At 53.3% G+C, this 15,904-nt stretch overlaps 3 protein-coding genes across 8 annotated transcripts; all 3 read right to left on the bottom strand.

Annotated features, from left to right (window-relative positions):
• DCDC2B (doublecortin domain containing 2B) lies at positions 1–5,172 on the bottom strand. Its single transcript, XM_086334046.1, has 9 exons — positions 4,454–5,172; positions 3,519–3,570; positions 3,002–3,078; positions 2,687–2,818; positions 2,223–2,369; positions 2,080–2,119; positions 1,313–1,448; positions 806–909; positions 1–413 (listed from the first exon to the last, which is right to left on the bottom strand). The coding sequence occupies exons 1-9, from the start codon at positions 4,714–4,716 to the stop codon at positions 339–341; spliced, it is 1,026 nt and encodes a 341-aa protein (XP_086190172.1). The 5' UTR covers positions 4,717–5,172; the 3' UTR covers positions 1–338.
• An 18-nt stretch (positions 5,173–5,190) lies between these two features.
• On the bottom strand, positions 5,191–8,048 carry IQCC (IQ motif containing C). 4 transcript variants are annotated; one of them, XM_086333892.1, is made up of 5 exons: positions 7,769–8,048; positions 7,282–7,425; positions 6,808–7,072; positions 6,468–6,586; positions 5,191–6,347 (listed from the first exon to the last, which is right to left on the bottom strand). In XM_086333892.1, exons 1-5 carry the CDS (start codon positions 8,033–8,035, stop codon positions 5,511–5,513), a joined length of 1,632 nt encoding a protein of 543 aa, XP_086190018.1. In that variant the 5' UTR covers positions 8,036–8,048; the 3' UTR covers positions 5,191–5,510. The 4 variants fall into 4 exon arrangements, with proteins under 4 accessions (XP_086190018.1, XP_086190037.1, XP_086190030.1 ...); XM_086333911.1 differs by having other exon boundaries at positions 7,377–7,425; XM_086333904.1 differs by having other exon boundaries at positions 7,994–8,048.
• Positions 8,049–8,324: 276 nt separating this feature from the next.
• On the bottom strand, positions 8,325–12,411 carry CCDC28B (coiled-coil domain containing 28B). 3 transcript variants are annotated; one of them, XM_086334061.1, is made up of 7 exons: positions 12,336–12,411; positions 10,935–11,122; positions 10,669–10,755; positions 9,626–9,792; positions 9,334–9,527; positions 9,096–9,118; positions 8,325–8,521 (listed from the first exon to the last, which is right to left on the bottom strand). In XM_086334061.1, the coding sequence occupies exons 2-7, from the start codon at positions 11,096–11,098 to the stop codon at positions 8,467–8,469; spliced, it is 690 nt and encodes a 229-aa protein (XP_086190187.1). In that variant the 5' UTR covers positions 11,099–11,122; positions 12,336–12,411; the 3' UTR covers positions 8,325–8,466. The 3 variants fall into 3 exon arrangements, with proteins under 3 accessions (XP_086190187.1, XP_086190209.1, XP_086190198.1); XM_086334083.1 differs by lacking the exon at positions 10,669–10,755 and having other exon boundaries at positions 11,984–12,411; XM_086334072.1 differs by lacking the exon at positions 10,669–10,755.
• Between the last annotated feature and the right edge of the window lie 3,493 nt (positions 12,412–15,904).

Raw genomic sequence — 15,904 nt, 5'->3', positions numbered from 1 at the left:
GAGATTAGTAAGTATTCTTTTATTGTGACAGACCTGCTCCCATGTTTGTGGTCTCTCCCCCAAACCCAGCTGGCTACTCCTTTCTCTGGCCAGAGACTCTCATAAGGAAACAGCCTCTGTAGCTGGGGCTTCTCTGCTCCAAAAGGAAAGAAGACTGGGGTGTAGGTTTATGAGCAGCAGAGCCGGACTGAAGGGGTTGCATCATACCCTGTGAGCCCAGAGGAGACGCTGGTTCCTTGAGAACAGGCTGCTGGAGGCTGAGGATAAAAGGTGACTACAGAGTGAAGGTCCCCAGTTCCTGGCTGGAGCTGCTGGATCTCAAGATGGTGGAGCAGGCATCAGGCTGAGATAGCCGCCCCAGCCCCAGGCTGTTTTTCCAGGAACAGCGCCTCTTCCACAATCTGTGCTATCCGCTGGAGGAGGAAGAAGGCCACACAGAACGGAGCCATTAAGCACCCCAGTCCAGCCTCCAGCCTTTAGCCTGGGGTTTCCCAACCCCAGGAAAGGAAGAGACCAGAAATCTGGATCCACCATCTCATTTAACATAGGAACTCGGGCTCTGAGAAGGTTAGATTTGTTCACAGTCACAAGGGAGAATTGTTCCTGCGACCGAGGGCTGCTGGTTTCCAGCTCAGAACTCCTGTCCCAACATATGGCTTCCAGGGACTTCCCTGGCTTCCAATGCAGTGGGTGCAGGTTTGATCCCTGGCTGGGGAACTAAGATCCCACATGCCGCAGGGTACAGCAAAAAAAAAACCATACAAACAAAACAAAAGCCAACACACAGCTTCCAGCCCCGGCCCACCTGATCCAAGGGCTCCTCTGTCTGGGTGTCTTCATCATCTGCTACTTCCCGGGCCCCTGCCGTCTCCTTCCTTGGGTGGGGAGCCCTATACACTCCCTTGGTTCCTGACGTGGAAGGCAAGAGACCAACGCCGAGGCTGAGGAGCCCTCAACATTCTTTCCTTAGACTTTATCAGCCCTCTCCCCAGCCCTGAGCCTCGTTCATGACCGCAGAGGATGGAGGTTAGTTCAGGGGCAGGCTTTTGGCCCCCATCCCCAACCCTTCCAAATCCCACCCCTGAAATTCATGGCTTCGAGTTTTCACATGCTTCTTTTCATAAGCCAGGTCCCCATGAAAAGGCAAAGGACTGGCTATGCACACGAGGGAGCAGGAGACAGTTGTGCTGAAGTCAAGACCAGCTCTGGACCATGGAACTCCCTCACCCTCCTGTGTCATCCCCAGCAGGCACCATCCCATGTCACTGTCAGAGGCTGGCTGAGAAGGCCTTGAATTCTGGGGTCCCCTCACCTGATGGAAATGAGAGCGTGGGGAGCATGCTTCTTGGCTCAATAGCTCGTTGGGGTCTGGCATAGAAAGCAGATGGCTCAATTTGTCTGGCTTCATTTGGAGAGAACCGGCTTGCCTGTGCTCTGTGGCCCTGGGCCTGCGGAGGGAACACTGAGCGTGAGCCATGGTTGTAGGCTGTCCTTACCTTCTCCACTCCCAGTCCAGGTGTGAATGCCTCTGATGCCTTTGGCAGCCTGGGAGAGGAGAAGCCATCCATCTTCATAGCCTGCATCTTCCCTCCCTGCTCCCTCTTCCATCAGGCTGCTTTATCCAGGGACATAGTAGATGATGTCTGGTGTTCTAAATGACCAGTGAAATCAGGTTGTATCCTCCTACCCTCAACTCGCTGGCTCATCTCTTGGGAGGGCTCAGGCCTGGGATAAGATGGGAAGCTGATAAGCATTTTGGACCCTGCTATGCCAGATATACTGATTTTCCCAGCATCCAATCTGGCATCAGGTCCAGCAACTCAGAGTCCTGAAGATCTTCACAGAGCCCAGATAAGCTGGCTTTCAGACCTGGTTCTGATCTGGCTGCTGTCAGTCACTGTGTTACCCTGAACAAATCACTTCACTCCTCTGAACTTCAGCCTCTCCTCTGGAAAATGGGAATAACAATCTTTATTTCACAAAATTATTGAGAGGATACAGTACAATAAGGTCAGAGCCTCAGCGGGAAGCTAGTCACTTCCTTCTTTCCCGCCCCCCACAACACCCTGGGTCACCTACCACCTGCTGGTGGGGCCTGGACTTTGGACCTGGGGGACGCCTGCAATGAAAAAAGAGAAGGCTTATAGCGGGCAGAGCAGGACATGGAGTCAGGGTGGCTTCCTTTGCTCTAACCTGCCGCCCCTCCCCTCATATATACATACCAGCAGCCCCTGGGCAGTGAGCGACTGGGCACCAGCAGCTCCAGATAGGGGAGGGCCTTGAACTCATCCTCTCCAACGGCCACGTAGTAATGGCCGCTCACCAGAGCCTCCCTTGCTGACAGTGGGAGCCCGTCCAGGGTGCAGAGCCTGGGAGAGAGAGGTGAGTACATAAGGGCCAGTGAACAAGGTGGGTCTTGATAGTCAGCAGACTGTGAGGGGGTGGGTACAGCTCTTCCAAGGTGCCTGGCCCTGCTGGGGAGCAGCTCTCCGGGCACCAGGGCCAGTCCCCCAGGCTCCACCCTGGCTCCAAGGGCTGGGCCGGAAGGGCCTCTCCCTCTGGCACAGAAAGAAGTCCCCTTTGGGGAAACATGCTTTCATTTGGCCTTTTCATCCTCTAGGAAGGCCAGAACCAGTGGGGCGGCTCTCTTTGGGGACATTCAGGTTTCCGCAGTTCCCAGACTCACTTGCGCACAGCCCCGCTCTGTAATTTCACCTTCTCCTTCAGGAGCTTCAACACTGCTTCCCAGTCCTCGCTGGCAGCCTGGGACAGCTTCAGGCTGAACGGAGGACTTAACAGGTCCCCATTCCTGAACACACTGGGACAAAGAGCAGCCTGGTAAGGGGATGTGAGCATCCATGTGAGAGGATGAAGGATGGCACCGGGGCCAGAAGACAGTCTGAGACCCAGTGCACGGGCTCCTGGAACAAATCCACCTACTTTTCCTTGGCCTCACTGAAACAAAAATCTATGCCCCCGCCTCCCCAACACGGGCACTTACTGGATATAGCAGGGGGAACCAGCAGGTAGCTGCCGTCCAAGGGCCCCATCACATAGCTGCCGAGTCACCGGAAGACCCTGAAACCCATCAGGTCCCCAGATCAGGAACGCATTGAGGCCTTTGGTCAGGGGTAGGTCAGTCTAAGGTGGGTAGGGTGAGGGAAAGGAACCAGACTGGGGCGGAAGAGGGGATAAGGAGCGTGAGACTGGTCACAGCTTTTACCACAGGGTGCTTCTACCTCCCTAAGTCACATTCTTAACCCCCTCCCATCCCTCTGTTTTATAGCGTCCTCTTTCCTCTGAGGACCACAGCCTGGAGATAAAAGGTTGCGAAAGGCGCAGGGAACAGCATTTTGAAATCCTGCACCCTGGGAAGGGTAGCAGCTGGCTCCAGAGTAGGTGTGGAGACAGGCAGATCCAGCTGCTTCTGGGGCCCCTGACCTCCCAGACCAAAGTGGGAGCCATCTCAGAGGAGGGGGAGAACAGAGGGCTAGGGGCTGGCCTGCCCCAGGACTCACTGCCAATCTGCTGCTCTTCCCACCTGGATCCTTCCCTGCAGGGGGTAAATAGCTGAAAGGACAGAGAGGTCACAGGTCATCTTGGGGAGCCAGGGGACCTCAGCAGCCCAGCAGCTGCCAGAGGAGGGGGCTGGGGCCCAGCTCACCAGGTCTCCCTTCCCAGTGAAACAGTCTCAAGTCACCTCAGTCCAGAAACAGATGCTGACACTTGAACCTGCCTTAGGCCCTGCGTATATCAGGCTGCACATCCAGTCCAGGGCACAAACCACATAATTAAAGGTCTAAATCCTCCTGTATCTCAGAGAAATGTTCTCCTTCGCAGGGTATGTGGTTTCATCTCATTTTGTATGAGACAGAACAAGGACTCCCAAAGTAACACGGAAGTGACCAAGTCCAGATTCTAAGTCTGTCTAGCTCCCCAACTCCTGGCTCCTTAGGTTACAGCGAGCAACCTCTCAGCTGAGAGTGAAAGAAGACCTGGAAGCCAGATCTGAGTTGGAAGCTCAGACACTGAAGTCTCCCATCTTGGAAAGCACAGCTACACCCTGTAAAGGGTGGTCCCAGCCTACTGGAGAACATGGGATGTCTATGGATAGATTTAGAGTATTTGGTGGTGGTGGTGATGGGGGTGATAAGGATCCCATCAGGAGGAGCCTTTGGAAAAGGGGGCTCAACTAGCATGAGAATGTTGCTCTTACCGTGGTTTGGTCCTGGCTGGATAGGCATGATCAGTGTCAGACTCTTGACTTGAACAGTGGCTCCACCTGTGTTGTCTACTCCTGGGCAGCTTAGGACTATCTTGATTTACCCTTCCAAAGACTGGGAATAAGACCACCCACCTCACAGGACTGCTAATGTCTACATAGTCAGTACTGAACTGCTGCTGTTGCTATTACCTCCCTCCCCAGGCTTTTGACCACCCTCAGCCCACTCACGGGAGCTTGTGGAAATGTTCGAAGCCAGCAGCCACATACAGCCCTCCGTTCTGCAGGTCTGCCAGGTCGGTGACAGGGTGGCCGTAAGGGGTGTAGAGAGCACGCACGGCCACTGGGGCCCGCACAGCCAATGTCACCTCACAGAGGAAGGTCTCCAGGGTGGGGAAGCGGCGTTGAGTCACCACCAGCTGGCGGCCTGGGGAGAAGGGGTCCCCGTTCCGGTACACCACTACCCTCTTGGCTGCTGGACTGCCACTGGCCATTGTGTGTCCCTGGCTAGAGACGCAGAGCTGTTGCCAGGCAACTAAGACAGGGTTGGGAGCAATGCCAATCAGAGGTGGAGTCCTGCCTTTTCACCCAGGAAGGCAGGGAGAGCCTCCATAGGAGCATCTGTCTGCATTCAGGGTCTCATCCAGTCTGCTCTTGGTGGGGCCTCACAGTAGGGTGGGTCTGGTCATTAGGTATGAAGGAAGAGCCGGGACTCAGTGAGAGGGGCAGTGGCAGAGATCACACTGAAACACAGATGTTTAGTACTGGGTTGGGGCAGGGATTCTCAGAGCCTCCCTGCCACTCTGTAGCCCAACAGCTTTGGGGGGCTGTTCCCCAAGAATGCTAGTCTGCTCCTGGGCTGTGGCTCTCAGCCAGCTGTGCAGAGGATGCCCCATGTCAGCAGGAAGTGAACAGGAGGTCCCAGAAGCTTGTCCTGACCAGGGGCAGAATATAAAATACAACCAGGCTCAGAATCTAACAAAAACCTTTATTCTCCATCTTTATTTATTCTCAACCTTTATTCTCCAGCTTGACTTGCCCCAGGTTGCTCCCTATCCCCAAATGTGGGCTGAGCCACAGGCAGAGGATGAAAGTAGCCTCCTGCCTTCTCCCTCTACTGGTGCCAGCTCTGTGCTCCAGCTTCTCTTGGCCTCACTAGCCACCAACACCCAGGAGCAGGGGCAGGAGGCACAACTGGAACCAGGGAACTAGGATGAGGTCCTGTGTCCCTCACTGCCCTTTCATAGCATCACCCTTTGGAACCTGGTCCTCCCTGGTTCCCCAGGGTCTAGCCTGCTGGTCCTGTTTTCCACTGTCTGCCCCTCCAGTGATCCTCTCCTGTGTGGCCTGACCCTGTGGACAGTTTCTCAGGTGGCCTTGACCTAAATGGTACAGCCCTCTGGTTTTGCCATCCTTCATGGCTAGATTCACTGGGGCTTCTCTCTATGGAGCTTTTATCACTGGGGGTCTGGCCCTTGGGTGGTTTATTCTTCCAGAGATCCAGGCCACCATGCTCTGCCAAAGACCCATCCCAGGTGACATGGTCCTCTGAGACGCCCAACTCTTGCGGCACAGCTCTTTGCCAATCAAGCTCTTTTGGGCATGGCCCCCTGGGAGAGTTGTCTTCAATGTTTGGGTCCTTATGGAGTGTGGGCAGCTGTGTCCTGGCCTTTCCAGGACAGGAGCCCTTAGATTTGAGCTCTTTGTGGCTTTCATCCTCTAGAAGTGTTGTCAGCTGCAGGCAGGTCTCTCCAGAGATCTCTTCTCCACAGTCCAGCTCTTTGGTGAGCCTCTTCCCTGTGGCCTGGTATTCCGACGGTGTGGGCAGCTGTGGTCCAGGCCATCTGTAGGATGGGTCCCTGTACTTGGCCCCAGCAGTTGTTTTATCTGGAGTGGCCAGTCCTTCTGGGAATTTGTGGGCTTGTGATCTGAGCCTCCAGCAGGAGGCATCCACGTGGCCTGGCTCGCCAGGGGTCCTGCCTCTGTAGGGCTGGTCTTCCAGCGGTGGGCCTGGTTGTGATCCAGCTTTTTCACAGCTCTGTCCCCCATGATCTTGGCATAAACTGGGCTCATGTCTGTTCTGGTTCACTTCTGGGGATCTCAGTGTTTGTTTGAGAACTAGGTACTGTTAGAGAAAAGAAGAGACACTGTACCAGGCAGGACTGCTTGGGTCTGGCAGGAGGCTTTTCCCTCACCCCCACCCTTGGCTTTAAATGTGCAAAAAAGGCTCCAAATTAGTGCCTACCTCCTTACGGCTATTGATGGCCTGTTGTAGCCACAGCAGCTCCATGGCCAAGTGGCTGCGGTGGTTCTGGAGCTCCTGGAGCTCAGTCTGGCTGTGGGACAGTCCTGGACCTGCAGCTTCTGTGAAGGAGAACGAAGGGAGAAAGCCTTGAGGGGACAGGCACTGGGCACTGGCCTAGTCCTTAGACCCTGGCACCTTTCCCCTATGCACCCATAAGTCGCCCCCAACCAGAAGGAGGGAAGAAAGGGATGCAGCTTATCTAGCACAAGCCTTCACTTTTCAGATGGGAACGCTTAGGCCCAGAGGGCAGAGGCCTGCCCTGATCTAGGTAGAGGTGTACCTGGGTCGTTCATCCTTGACACGTCTCTGGTCTCTTGGCTCGGTTTCCTGGTCCTCCTGCTCTGCTCATCCTGAGACCAGGCACTGGCATCTCTGCAGGGAAGACTGCTGGCGTTTGTGAAGCTCTCTCCTGACTTCTTCAGTATCATATCCTCCCGGACGGTCTCTTTCTCAGTTTCTTTACATGCGAAGCGGCTCCATAGTTCCTGCTCTGGATTTGGTGCCCTCTCTCCAGTGGCTTTCCAGGTCTGACAGGATTTTGCCTTCTGAGAAATCAAGGGTGTGAGAGCCCCAAGGCTAAACCCTCCAAGGATCTGGACATTCTGATTTAGCATACCAATTGATGAGGACTAAGGATTGGGGTGTGAGGAGGTGAGTCTGTTCCCTTTTCCATTGAGGAACGCTTATTGGCAGGTAATGTGGAATGCCCTTGCCCAGGTCCCTCTTTATTTTTTACCTCTAGGGTGTGTAGTACCTTTGGGAGAAATCGGGGCCTGGGAATCCAGCCCTCAGTCCACTGAAGCGTGCCCAGATCACCCTCGATCTCTTGTACAATAGCTTCATATTCACCTCGAAGACTCTGGAACTGGCGTCGGACCAAGAAGCCCCGGATGCAGGCCTGGTGTGGAGAACGAGGGGAGAGAAAACCCTTATCACTGCAACATGGGGATATCTTGGGGAACGCTCCTGGAGAGGTTATCGCGTGACTGCAAGAGGGGACCCGGCCCCGGGGAAAGGACAGGTGACACTGTGCGTTGGGGCTCCGGGGATTCGAGGGAGTGTGCTGGACTGGATCCAGCACAATTCTTCGACTGAAGGCCCTTCCCACCCTTTCCCTGATCCCGTAGGAGCTTGTGGTGGCGGTGGGGGTGGGGGTGGGAGACGCATGAGGATCCGTGCTGCTGCTGCTAAGTCGCTTCAGTCGTGTCCTACTCTTAGCAACCCCACGGACTGCAGCCTACCAGGCTTTTCCGTCCATGGGATTTTCCAGGCAAGAGTACTGGAAAACTGCCTTCTCCGAGGATCCGTGGGGTCCCCACATTCTTCAGGCCGGTGGGGTGGGTCAGTAGCTTCGGACATGGGCACGCGGGCAGGTTACTAGACGTGAGAGCCTCATCTGGTCCATAGGTCCCACCCAGTCTGAGAACCCGTAGAGGGAAATCACAGGCAAGCCTCCCGCCCCGTACCTGCAGCGCCGTCACCTTCCGAACCAACCGCTCCCGGTCCATCCGGGCGCAAACTGACCCGCCCGGCGCCTGCGCAGTGCGTCACCGGCCTGCGGCGCGGGCCGATGGGCTCAGGCCCCGCCCCGCCGTCTCCGCGGCCTCCTTTGGGTTCCGGCCAGGACCCCGCGTGAGCGGGTGCTGTTCCTACACACCCCGAGCAGCCCCGGAGAATCTAACTCCCCGAGCGGGACCTCCCAAACCAGAACTGTGTTGCGCAGGGGCGTCCCTGCGAGAGCTGGGGCCCGGGCGCCCCTGACGAGTAAAAGGCGCAATGAGAGAAGACACAGACCGCTTTCTTTCCTTCTGGTTTAATTCCATTCAGTGCCCCCCTCTCCCATAGCACCTGGGGGGGCGGCGAAACACCCACTCAAGTCTGTAAGAAAGTCACAGTTTGAAGGAAATGAGAAGGGACAGTCAAGGACTGGGTCTTACACCTACACAGCTGACGGCTCCTCCGGCTCGGCGTTCTCGGCCAGGTGCAGCTTCTGTCTGTGCGGGTCAAGGACTGTGACGCTCTGGACCCCAGGTCCTTCCAGCCCTATTGTCCCAGCCTGCACAAGCTTAGTTTCCCCAACTGTGCAAAGGGGCGGGGGTCAGGGACTCGGGTGGTCCGTGATCTAGGGTTGCAGCCCTTGCTGGTCCCTCTTGCCAGGTGCCTTACCCCCTCACTTCTGGTTTAGATCATGCAGGTGTGTGTGCACTACTTCTGTTAGGACTAGATGGGAGATAATCCAATCAGTAAAAATAATTGTTTAGTGCTGAAAGAATAGGGAGACATGAGACAAGCTTTGTCATAGATTGGTGTAAGCTAAAGTGGCCTAAAAATATTTTGGTAAGTATGTAGAACATAGTCCCTGCAACCACTCTTCTTTCACCTAACATTTGGGGAATTCTTTCTGCACCTCTACCAGGGTAGGGGGAGTTTGGCGCTAATTCTGTAGGACTGAAAGGGGTGAGGACATTGGTTATCTGTAAATATTCCTGCAGGGTGGTGGGGAGGCGGAAGCTGATTTTATATCTGGGAGGGGAGGACACCCACTGTCAAGTCCCCTAGAAAGGATACATAGAATTACTAAGATCTTCCAGCTGTCAACAGAAAGAGAAAGGGGGGTTTCTGTAAGGAGGGGCACCAGGCCAAATTCTGGATGTTCTGGGGCTCAGCTTCTGGTGGGCATTGAGAGGCCCAGAGCTTTTGCCTCCATGCACCCCCACTTTTTCACCTAGGGGCCAGGAATGGTCTTGGAAGCATGGTGCCCACCCCCTGGTGCCCTCAGGAGCCAAAGCCCCCAGCCCTGACCCACATTGCTAAGCAGCTGGTCCAGGTTGCGGTCAGCCATTGTCTTCTTCTGCTCCTCAGGCAGCCCGTCCGTCACCCCGTCGTCCTCTTCCTCCTCATCTTCCTCCTCTCCACACACATCTAGGCTGAAGTGCAGCCGGGCCAGCTTCTCCTGCATCTCCCGCACGTGCTCCAACTGCTCAAAGGAGCATTCCTTCCCTGGACAGCACCTGTCAGCTCTGGGAGCAAGCTTGGGACCACGGTCCCAGTCTCGCCCCCCAGAGACCCAGCCCTCCAGCCCCACCCCCAGGACTCACCGAAGGCCTGCAGCCGGCCTGAGTGGAAGTCGTTGAGCAGGTTCAGTAGCCCCCCTTCCATTTCATAGACGTCGGTCACCTCGGTCAGGAAAGAGTGCTGCAGGGGCGTGCCTGCAGAGCCACCTGCACCTCCTGCCAGCACGGGGCGGCACTTCTCCTTGCCTACCCTGGGTGAGTGGGCGTGGCCATGGTCACAGGGTGGGGGAAGCCAGGTACCCCAGGTCTTTTGTGCCATCTGTCTATGCACTAATTCATCTTTCTATCTACCCATCAACGTAAGTGGATATTTGTTCTTCTGACCCTGTCTGGGGCACTCGGATGCATTAAGGGAGGCAAGTGGATGAAGAGGGGTGAGGGTGAGAGGTCAGAAGAAGTCATTTTCTTCCAGTGGTACAGCCAGAAGCACGCCTGGAGCAGGGCTCTTGGGTCCCTGTCTGAGCCCTCACTCTTTCCTCCTGTGATCACTTGGCCTTACTGGTCTTCAGTGAATTTGGGGACAGTTACTTCCTTAGTGCCATGAGAGCCATTTTACCGCTCCCAAAAACATTTTTCTGCCCCTCTTGTATATAAAAACCATTTTTTGAATGTTCCATTGCCCACAGGAGAACACTGAACGACCGTCCCAGCTTGGCCTCCATGCCTCTCCAACTATACTTCCTACTATTTCTGTCCCAGCCCTGGGCTTCAGCTACGCTCACTTGGCCGTGTCCAAACGTGCCTCTTAGGCAGGTGGTGTCAAAGGCACAGGGAAACATAGTAATCAGAGGAGGAATGCGTGTTTAGTGGCAACACTATAGGGTAGACACATTACAGGGTAGGAGGCAAGTTTTCAATCATTAAAAAAATTAAGTGGAGAATTCAAATTGTTTACTTTTTGTATCCCCTCACCATTTCCTGCCCCATGACACTCCGGGACCACCAAACCACTTTGTGATTCCTGGAACCTTGCAGGCAATATTTTTCTTCCATACTTCTGGCAGGCAGGCCCCTCAGCTTAGAACAGTCTCTGTCTCCAGTGTGCCCAACAGCCTTCTCTGACTCACCTCCTAGAAGTCTGCTCACTCCCTGCTCTGAGGTGCATCATCACACTGGGTGAGCCCTGTGACCCACCTGGTCTTTTCCCAACACACCTGAAAGTAGGGACTGGGTCTGAATTCTCAGGGGCCAGTGGAGGGAGGGGGAGCCCCAGGGAAGGCATGGATTCCTGCATAGTAATTATAGGCTAAGCCCCCCTTTACCTTGCTGCCCACAGGGCTCAGGCCAGAGTTAGGGTCCCTCCCTCCTTGCCCTACTTCCCATCTGTACCTACCTCTTGAACTTGGTCCGCTGTTTGGGGGATGGCAGATGAGGGAGTCCCAGGGCCAAGGAGCCACTGTGGCTGGTGGGCACTGGGACCCTGCGTAGTGTGCCTGGGGGCTGGGCTGGCTGGGTCAAACAGGGCTTGGGACTCCTTTTCTTCTTCTTGTCCTCCATTGGAGGCTGGCTAGGCCTCAGGCCCTGGGAGGGAGGCGGCCCCGCTGAGATGGTGTGGGCAAAGCCATCCCTCCCTCCAGCTATCCCTGAGAACTGCAAAGGATGGCCCCAGGACCTTCTAACTATCCCCCCATTACTCCAGTATGGGCAAGGCCAGGTGCCAGCACCTACTGCTGAGATCACAGCTGTGTAGTTGAAAGACCTGTGGCCCAATCCAGGTCCCCTCTGCCCTCGAACCTTAGCCTGAAACCTAGGTCTTGCCTGAAAGGAGTGGACCAGACACTATTCTCAGCTGCAGCTGCTCCCGGGGTTTCCAGTCCCTGTAGCGGAGGGGGTGGAGCCGGCGGAGGAAATGTAGGGGGAGTCTAGGTGGATGTGAGCTGGCAGGAGCCCAGCTGGGGATTAGGGGTGTTTTAGACTCCGGTTCTATTCAGCAACTGCCTGGACAGACCCTGACGAACCTCAGCATGGAAGGGGATCAAAACGTGCATGGGATCACCTGGGAAGACCCCATGTCGAACCCCTAGAGGATGGGCATCAATGGTTGAGCTGGCAGGGCTCAGTCCCCGCACTTAGACACTTGGCATCCTCTCTTCCACCCCACCCCCAACGGTAAACACCTGGAGACTCCCGTTAGTTCCCTGGGACAGACTTCCAGCTGCTTCACCCTCCCCAGTCGGGAAGTCCCCTCTTGGCTGCAGCTGTAGTCAGAGAGGGCCGGGTGGTCCGGCAGGGCAGCCGGCAGCCTGGGCCTCCAACAAAGGCTGCGCCGAAGCTCGCACCGCTCGGCCTCCCTCCCGGCCCGCCCCCTCGGCTTCCAGGTCCGCGGAGGTCCTTCGGCCTGAGGTCTGGAGGCCCTTTACGGGGTTTCCCCAAGCTGCTTACTACCAGGTTCCACCAATAAGCCCGACTCCGCACTCTGGGGTGGCGCCTGGGGCATAAGCATTTAAAACGGCACGAAGCCGGCTGGCACTGAGGGGGTGTGGTGCTGGGGAAACAAGCGCGTCAAATGCGTGGCCCAGCAGCAGCTTAGTCCAATTAGAGACGCGAGAGAAGAATTACAGCGGGAGCCCCAGCTCCCCAGGAATGCGTGGTGGCGACCTGGGATCTATTTTCCACAATCAGTCTCTAAAGTCGCGTGCCAAAAAGATCTCTCAGCTCGGGAGCCAGGATCCGAAATGAAGCGAGAGATCAGCGTCATTCCGCCTCTGCACCCACCCCCAAGGGGGAAACTAACCTGAAGATTTAGGGTCTGGAGTGATGCTTCCGTGCGAGTTCCCTCCGCCCTCAGCTCTCTCCAACAAGGGAAAAGGAATGGGTGGAAGCTGAGCTCGCAGTAGGTAATTTGCATTTAAAGAGAAACTGACCTTTTATAGAGTGAATGGAGTAAGATGGGAGGAGCATCTCCGTATTTATTAAGTTGTCCCTTTTACTCGACTTCACGTCTCCATTTGAATTAAGGTGATGATATTGGTTATGTGAGGACAATCCAAAAAACCCTTTCACTGCCTATCAGTTTAAGAGAGAAGCTACAATCCCTTGCAAAATGGTGGAAGCTTTGTCAGAAATGGAGGAGAGAAAGAGGTGGGGAGCTGGGAGATAATGAATGAATGCATATATATATTAATATAAAATACATAAAAGATGATGCTGTTAAAGTGCTGCACTCAATATGCCAGCAAATTTGGAAAACTCATCAGTGACCACAGGACTGGAAAAGGTCAGTTTTCATTCCAATCCCAAAGAAAGGCAATGCCAAAGAATGTTCAAACTACTGTGCAACTGAACTCATCTCACATGCTACCAAAGTAATGCTCAAAATTCTCCAAGCTAGGTTTCAACAGTATGTGAACCAAGAGTTTTCAGATGTTCAAGCTGGATTTACAAAAAGGCAGAGGAACCAGAGATCAAATTGCCAACAACCATTGGATCCTAGAAAAAGCAAGAGAGTTTCAGAAAAACATCTACTTGTGCTTCATTGACTACGCCAAAGCCTTTGACTGTGTGGATCACAACAAACTGGAAAATTCTTAAAGAGATGGGAATACCAGACCACCTGACCTGCCTCCTTAGAAACCTGTATTCAGATCACGACAAGAAGCAATAGTTAGAACCAGACAGAACAACGGACTGGTTCCACATTGGGAAAGGAGTATGTCAAGACTGTATATTGTCACCCTGCTTATTTAACTTATATGCAGAGTACATCATGCAAAATGCCGGGCTGGATGAAGCACAAGCTGGAATCAAGATTGTCAGGGGAGAAATATCAATAACTTCAGATATGCAGATGACATCACCTTAATGGCAGAAAGCGAAGAGGAACTAAAGAGCCTCTTGATGAAGGTGAAAGAGTGAGAGTGAAAAAGCTGGTTTAAGATTCAAAATCCAAAAAATGATCATGGCATCCAGTCCCATCACTTCATGGCAAATAGATGGGGAAACAATGGAAATGGAAACAGTGACAGACTTTATTTTCTTGGGCTCCAAAATCACTGCAGATGGTGACTTCAGCCATGAAATTAAAAGACACTTGCTCCTTGGAAGAAAAGCTATGACAAATCTAGAAGGCATATTAAAAAGCAGAGATAGTACTTTGCCGACAAAGGTCTGTCTAATCAAAGCTATGGTTTTTCCAATAGTCATGTAGGGATATGAGAGTTAAACTATAAAGAAGCCTGAGCGTTGAAGAACTGATGCTTTTGAATGTGTTACAGAAGACTTTTGAGAGTCCCTTGGACTGCAAGGAGATCCAACCAGTCCATCCTAAAGGAGATCAGTCCTGGGTGTTCATTGGAAGGACTGATGCTGAAGCTGAAACTCCAATACTTTGGCCATCTCATGCGAAGAGTTGACTCATTGGAAAAGACCCTGATGCTGGGAGGGATTGGGGGCAGGAGAAGAAGGGGACAACAGAGGATGAGATGGCTGGATGGCATCACTGACTCGAAAAACATGAGTTTGGGTGAACTCCGGGAGTTGGTGATGGACAGAGAGGCCTGGCGTGCTGCGATTCATGGGGTCGCAAAGAGTCAGACACGACTGAGCGACTGAACTGAACTGGACTGCAAGGAGAAACCTGTCAATCCTAAAGGAAATCAATCCTGAGCATTCATGGGAAGTACTGAAGCTGAAGCTCCAATACTTTGGCCACCTGATGGGAAGAACTGACTCATTGGAAAAGATCCTGATGTTAGGAAAGATTGAAAGTAGGAGAAGAAAGGGACGACAGAGGATGAGATGGTTGGATGGCATCACCGACTCAATGGACAGGAGTTTGAGCAAGCTCTGGGAGCTGGTGAAGGACAGGGTTGCCTGGCATGCTGCAGTCCATGGGTCAAAAAGAGCTGGACACAACTGAATAACTGAACAACAACAAATATGAAACACAAAAAGCAGCAGCAGAAAGAAACTGCAAGAGAAGACAACCATCTTTCAAGTGAGTCCAGGTCCCCTATTATGCATTTTATGTATCCTTTTTTTTTTTTCATATCGCATTTTTTTTAAACTTTATATAATTGTATTAGTTTTGCCAAATATCAAAATGAATCCGCCACAGGTATACATGTGTTCCCCATCCTAGACCCTCCTCCCTCCTCCCTCCCCATACCATCCCTCTGGGTCGTCCCAGTGCACTAGCCCCAAGCATCCAGTATCGTGCATCGAACCTGGACTGGCATCTCGTTTCATACATGATATTTTACGTGTTTCAATGTCATTCTCCCAAATCTTCCCACCCTCTCCCTCTCCCACAGAGTCCATAAGACTGTTCTATACATCAGTGTCTCTTTTGCTGTCTCGTACACCGGGTTATTGTTACCATCTTTCTAAATTCCATATATATGCGTTAGTATACTGTATTGATGTTTTTCCTTCTGGCTTACTTCACTCTGTATAATAGGCTCCAGTTTCATCCACCTCATTAGAACTGATTCAAATGTATTCTTTTTAATGGCTGAGTAATACTCCATTGTGTATATGTACCACAGCTTTCTTATCCATTCATCTGCTGATGGACATCTAGGTTGCTTCCATGTCCTGGCTATTATAAACAGTGCTTCGATGAACATTGGGGTACACGTGTCTCTTTCCCTTCTGGTTTCCTCAGTGTGTATGCCCAGCAGTGGGATTGCTGGATCATAAGGCAGTTCTATTTCCAGTTTTTTAAGGAATCTCCACACTGTTCTCCATAGTGGCTGTACTAGTTTGCATTCCCACCAACAGTGTAAGAGGGTTGTATCCTTTTAACAGTCCTGAAGGAAGGTAGTCATTGTCCCATTTTACTAAAAGTCGACAATATTCTTTTGAGGGTAATACCACTCCCTCCAGAGCACCCATTCTGGTAGGCGATGGGGGTATATTCACCCATTCATGAAATGACAAGACCAAGCCTACCCTCTCCCCACCCCCAGGCCTAGGGGACACGTGTGGGGAGCATCAGGTCAGAGCAAAACCAGTGCGATTACCCAGCACTTAACACCAGTCCCCAGGAGGGAAACCTGAGTATCTGATGAAGGCTCAGCCAGCGCTGCTGGTGCTGCCCCAGGAGGCCAGATCAATGGGGCAGCTATTAAAAGACCAGTCAGAGGCTCCTAGCTCAGGTCTCCTGAGAAGCATCTGATGCAACAGGAGGCTACCCTGCAGTCTCAGATAACTGCCCCAGGACAGCACACCACCACCGCACTTACCTACCCCTCCCCCCACCCCACCCCCACTGAGCAGGAGCATATTTCTTGGGCCTGGGCCTCACTGAGTTCCAGAGGGGTGGGCACCCTTTCCAAAGGCACCTCACTGGGGCTCTTTCCC

Source organism: Bos grunniens, chromosome 2 (assembly GCF_055505025.1).
Source record: "Bos grunniens cultivar Pamir isolate PY7600 chromosome 2, Bosgru_T2T1.0, whole genome shotgun sequence".
NCBI lineage: Eukaryota > Metazoa > Chordata > Mammalia > Artiodactyla > Bovidae > Bos > Bos grunniens.
Note: the sequence above shows the minus strand (reverse complement) of the source record. Positions and strands in the feature narration are given on the sequence as shown.

Coding starts and splice junctions, on each gene's coding strand:
- IQCC (XM_086333892.1), bottom strand. CDS start 8,035: ATGGACCGGGAGCGGTTGGTTCGGAAGGTGACGGCGCTGCAGGTACGG. Junction 6,587..6,807: donor GTCAAGGATGAACGACCCAG/GTACACCTCTAC, acceptor TCTCCTTCACAG/AAGCTGCAGGTCCAGGACTG. Junction 6,348..6,467: donor CCATCAATAGCCGTAAGGAG/GTAGGCACTAAT, acceptor TTTCTCTAACAG/TACCTAGTTCTCAAACAAAC.
- DCDC2B (XM_086334046.1), bottom strand. CDS start 4,716: ATGGCCAGTGGCAGTCCAGCAGCCAAGAGGGTAGTGGTGTACCGGAAC. Junction 2,120..2,222: donor TCACTGCCCAGGGGCTGCTG/GTATGTATATAT, acceptor TTTTCATTGCAG/GCGTCCCCCAGGTCCAAAGT. Junction 910..1,312: donor CACGCTCTCATTTCCATCAG/GTGAGGGGACCC, acceptor CTTCCACGTCAG/GAACCAAGGGAGTGTATAGG.
- CCDC28B (XM_086334061.1), bottom strand. CDS start 11,098: ATGGAGGACAAGAAGAAGAAAAGGAGTCCCAAGCCCTGTTTGACCCAG. Junction 10,756..10,934: donor CAGCGGACCAAGTTCAAGAG/GTAGGTACAGAT, acceptor CCCTACTTTCAG/GTGTGTTGGGAAAAGACCAG. Junction 9,119..9,333: donor TGGACCAGCTGCTTAGCAAT/GTGGGTCAGGGC, acceptor TTCTGTTGACAG/CTGGAAGATCTTAGTAATTC.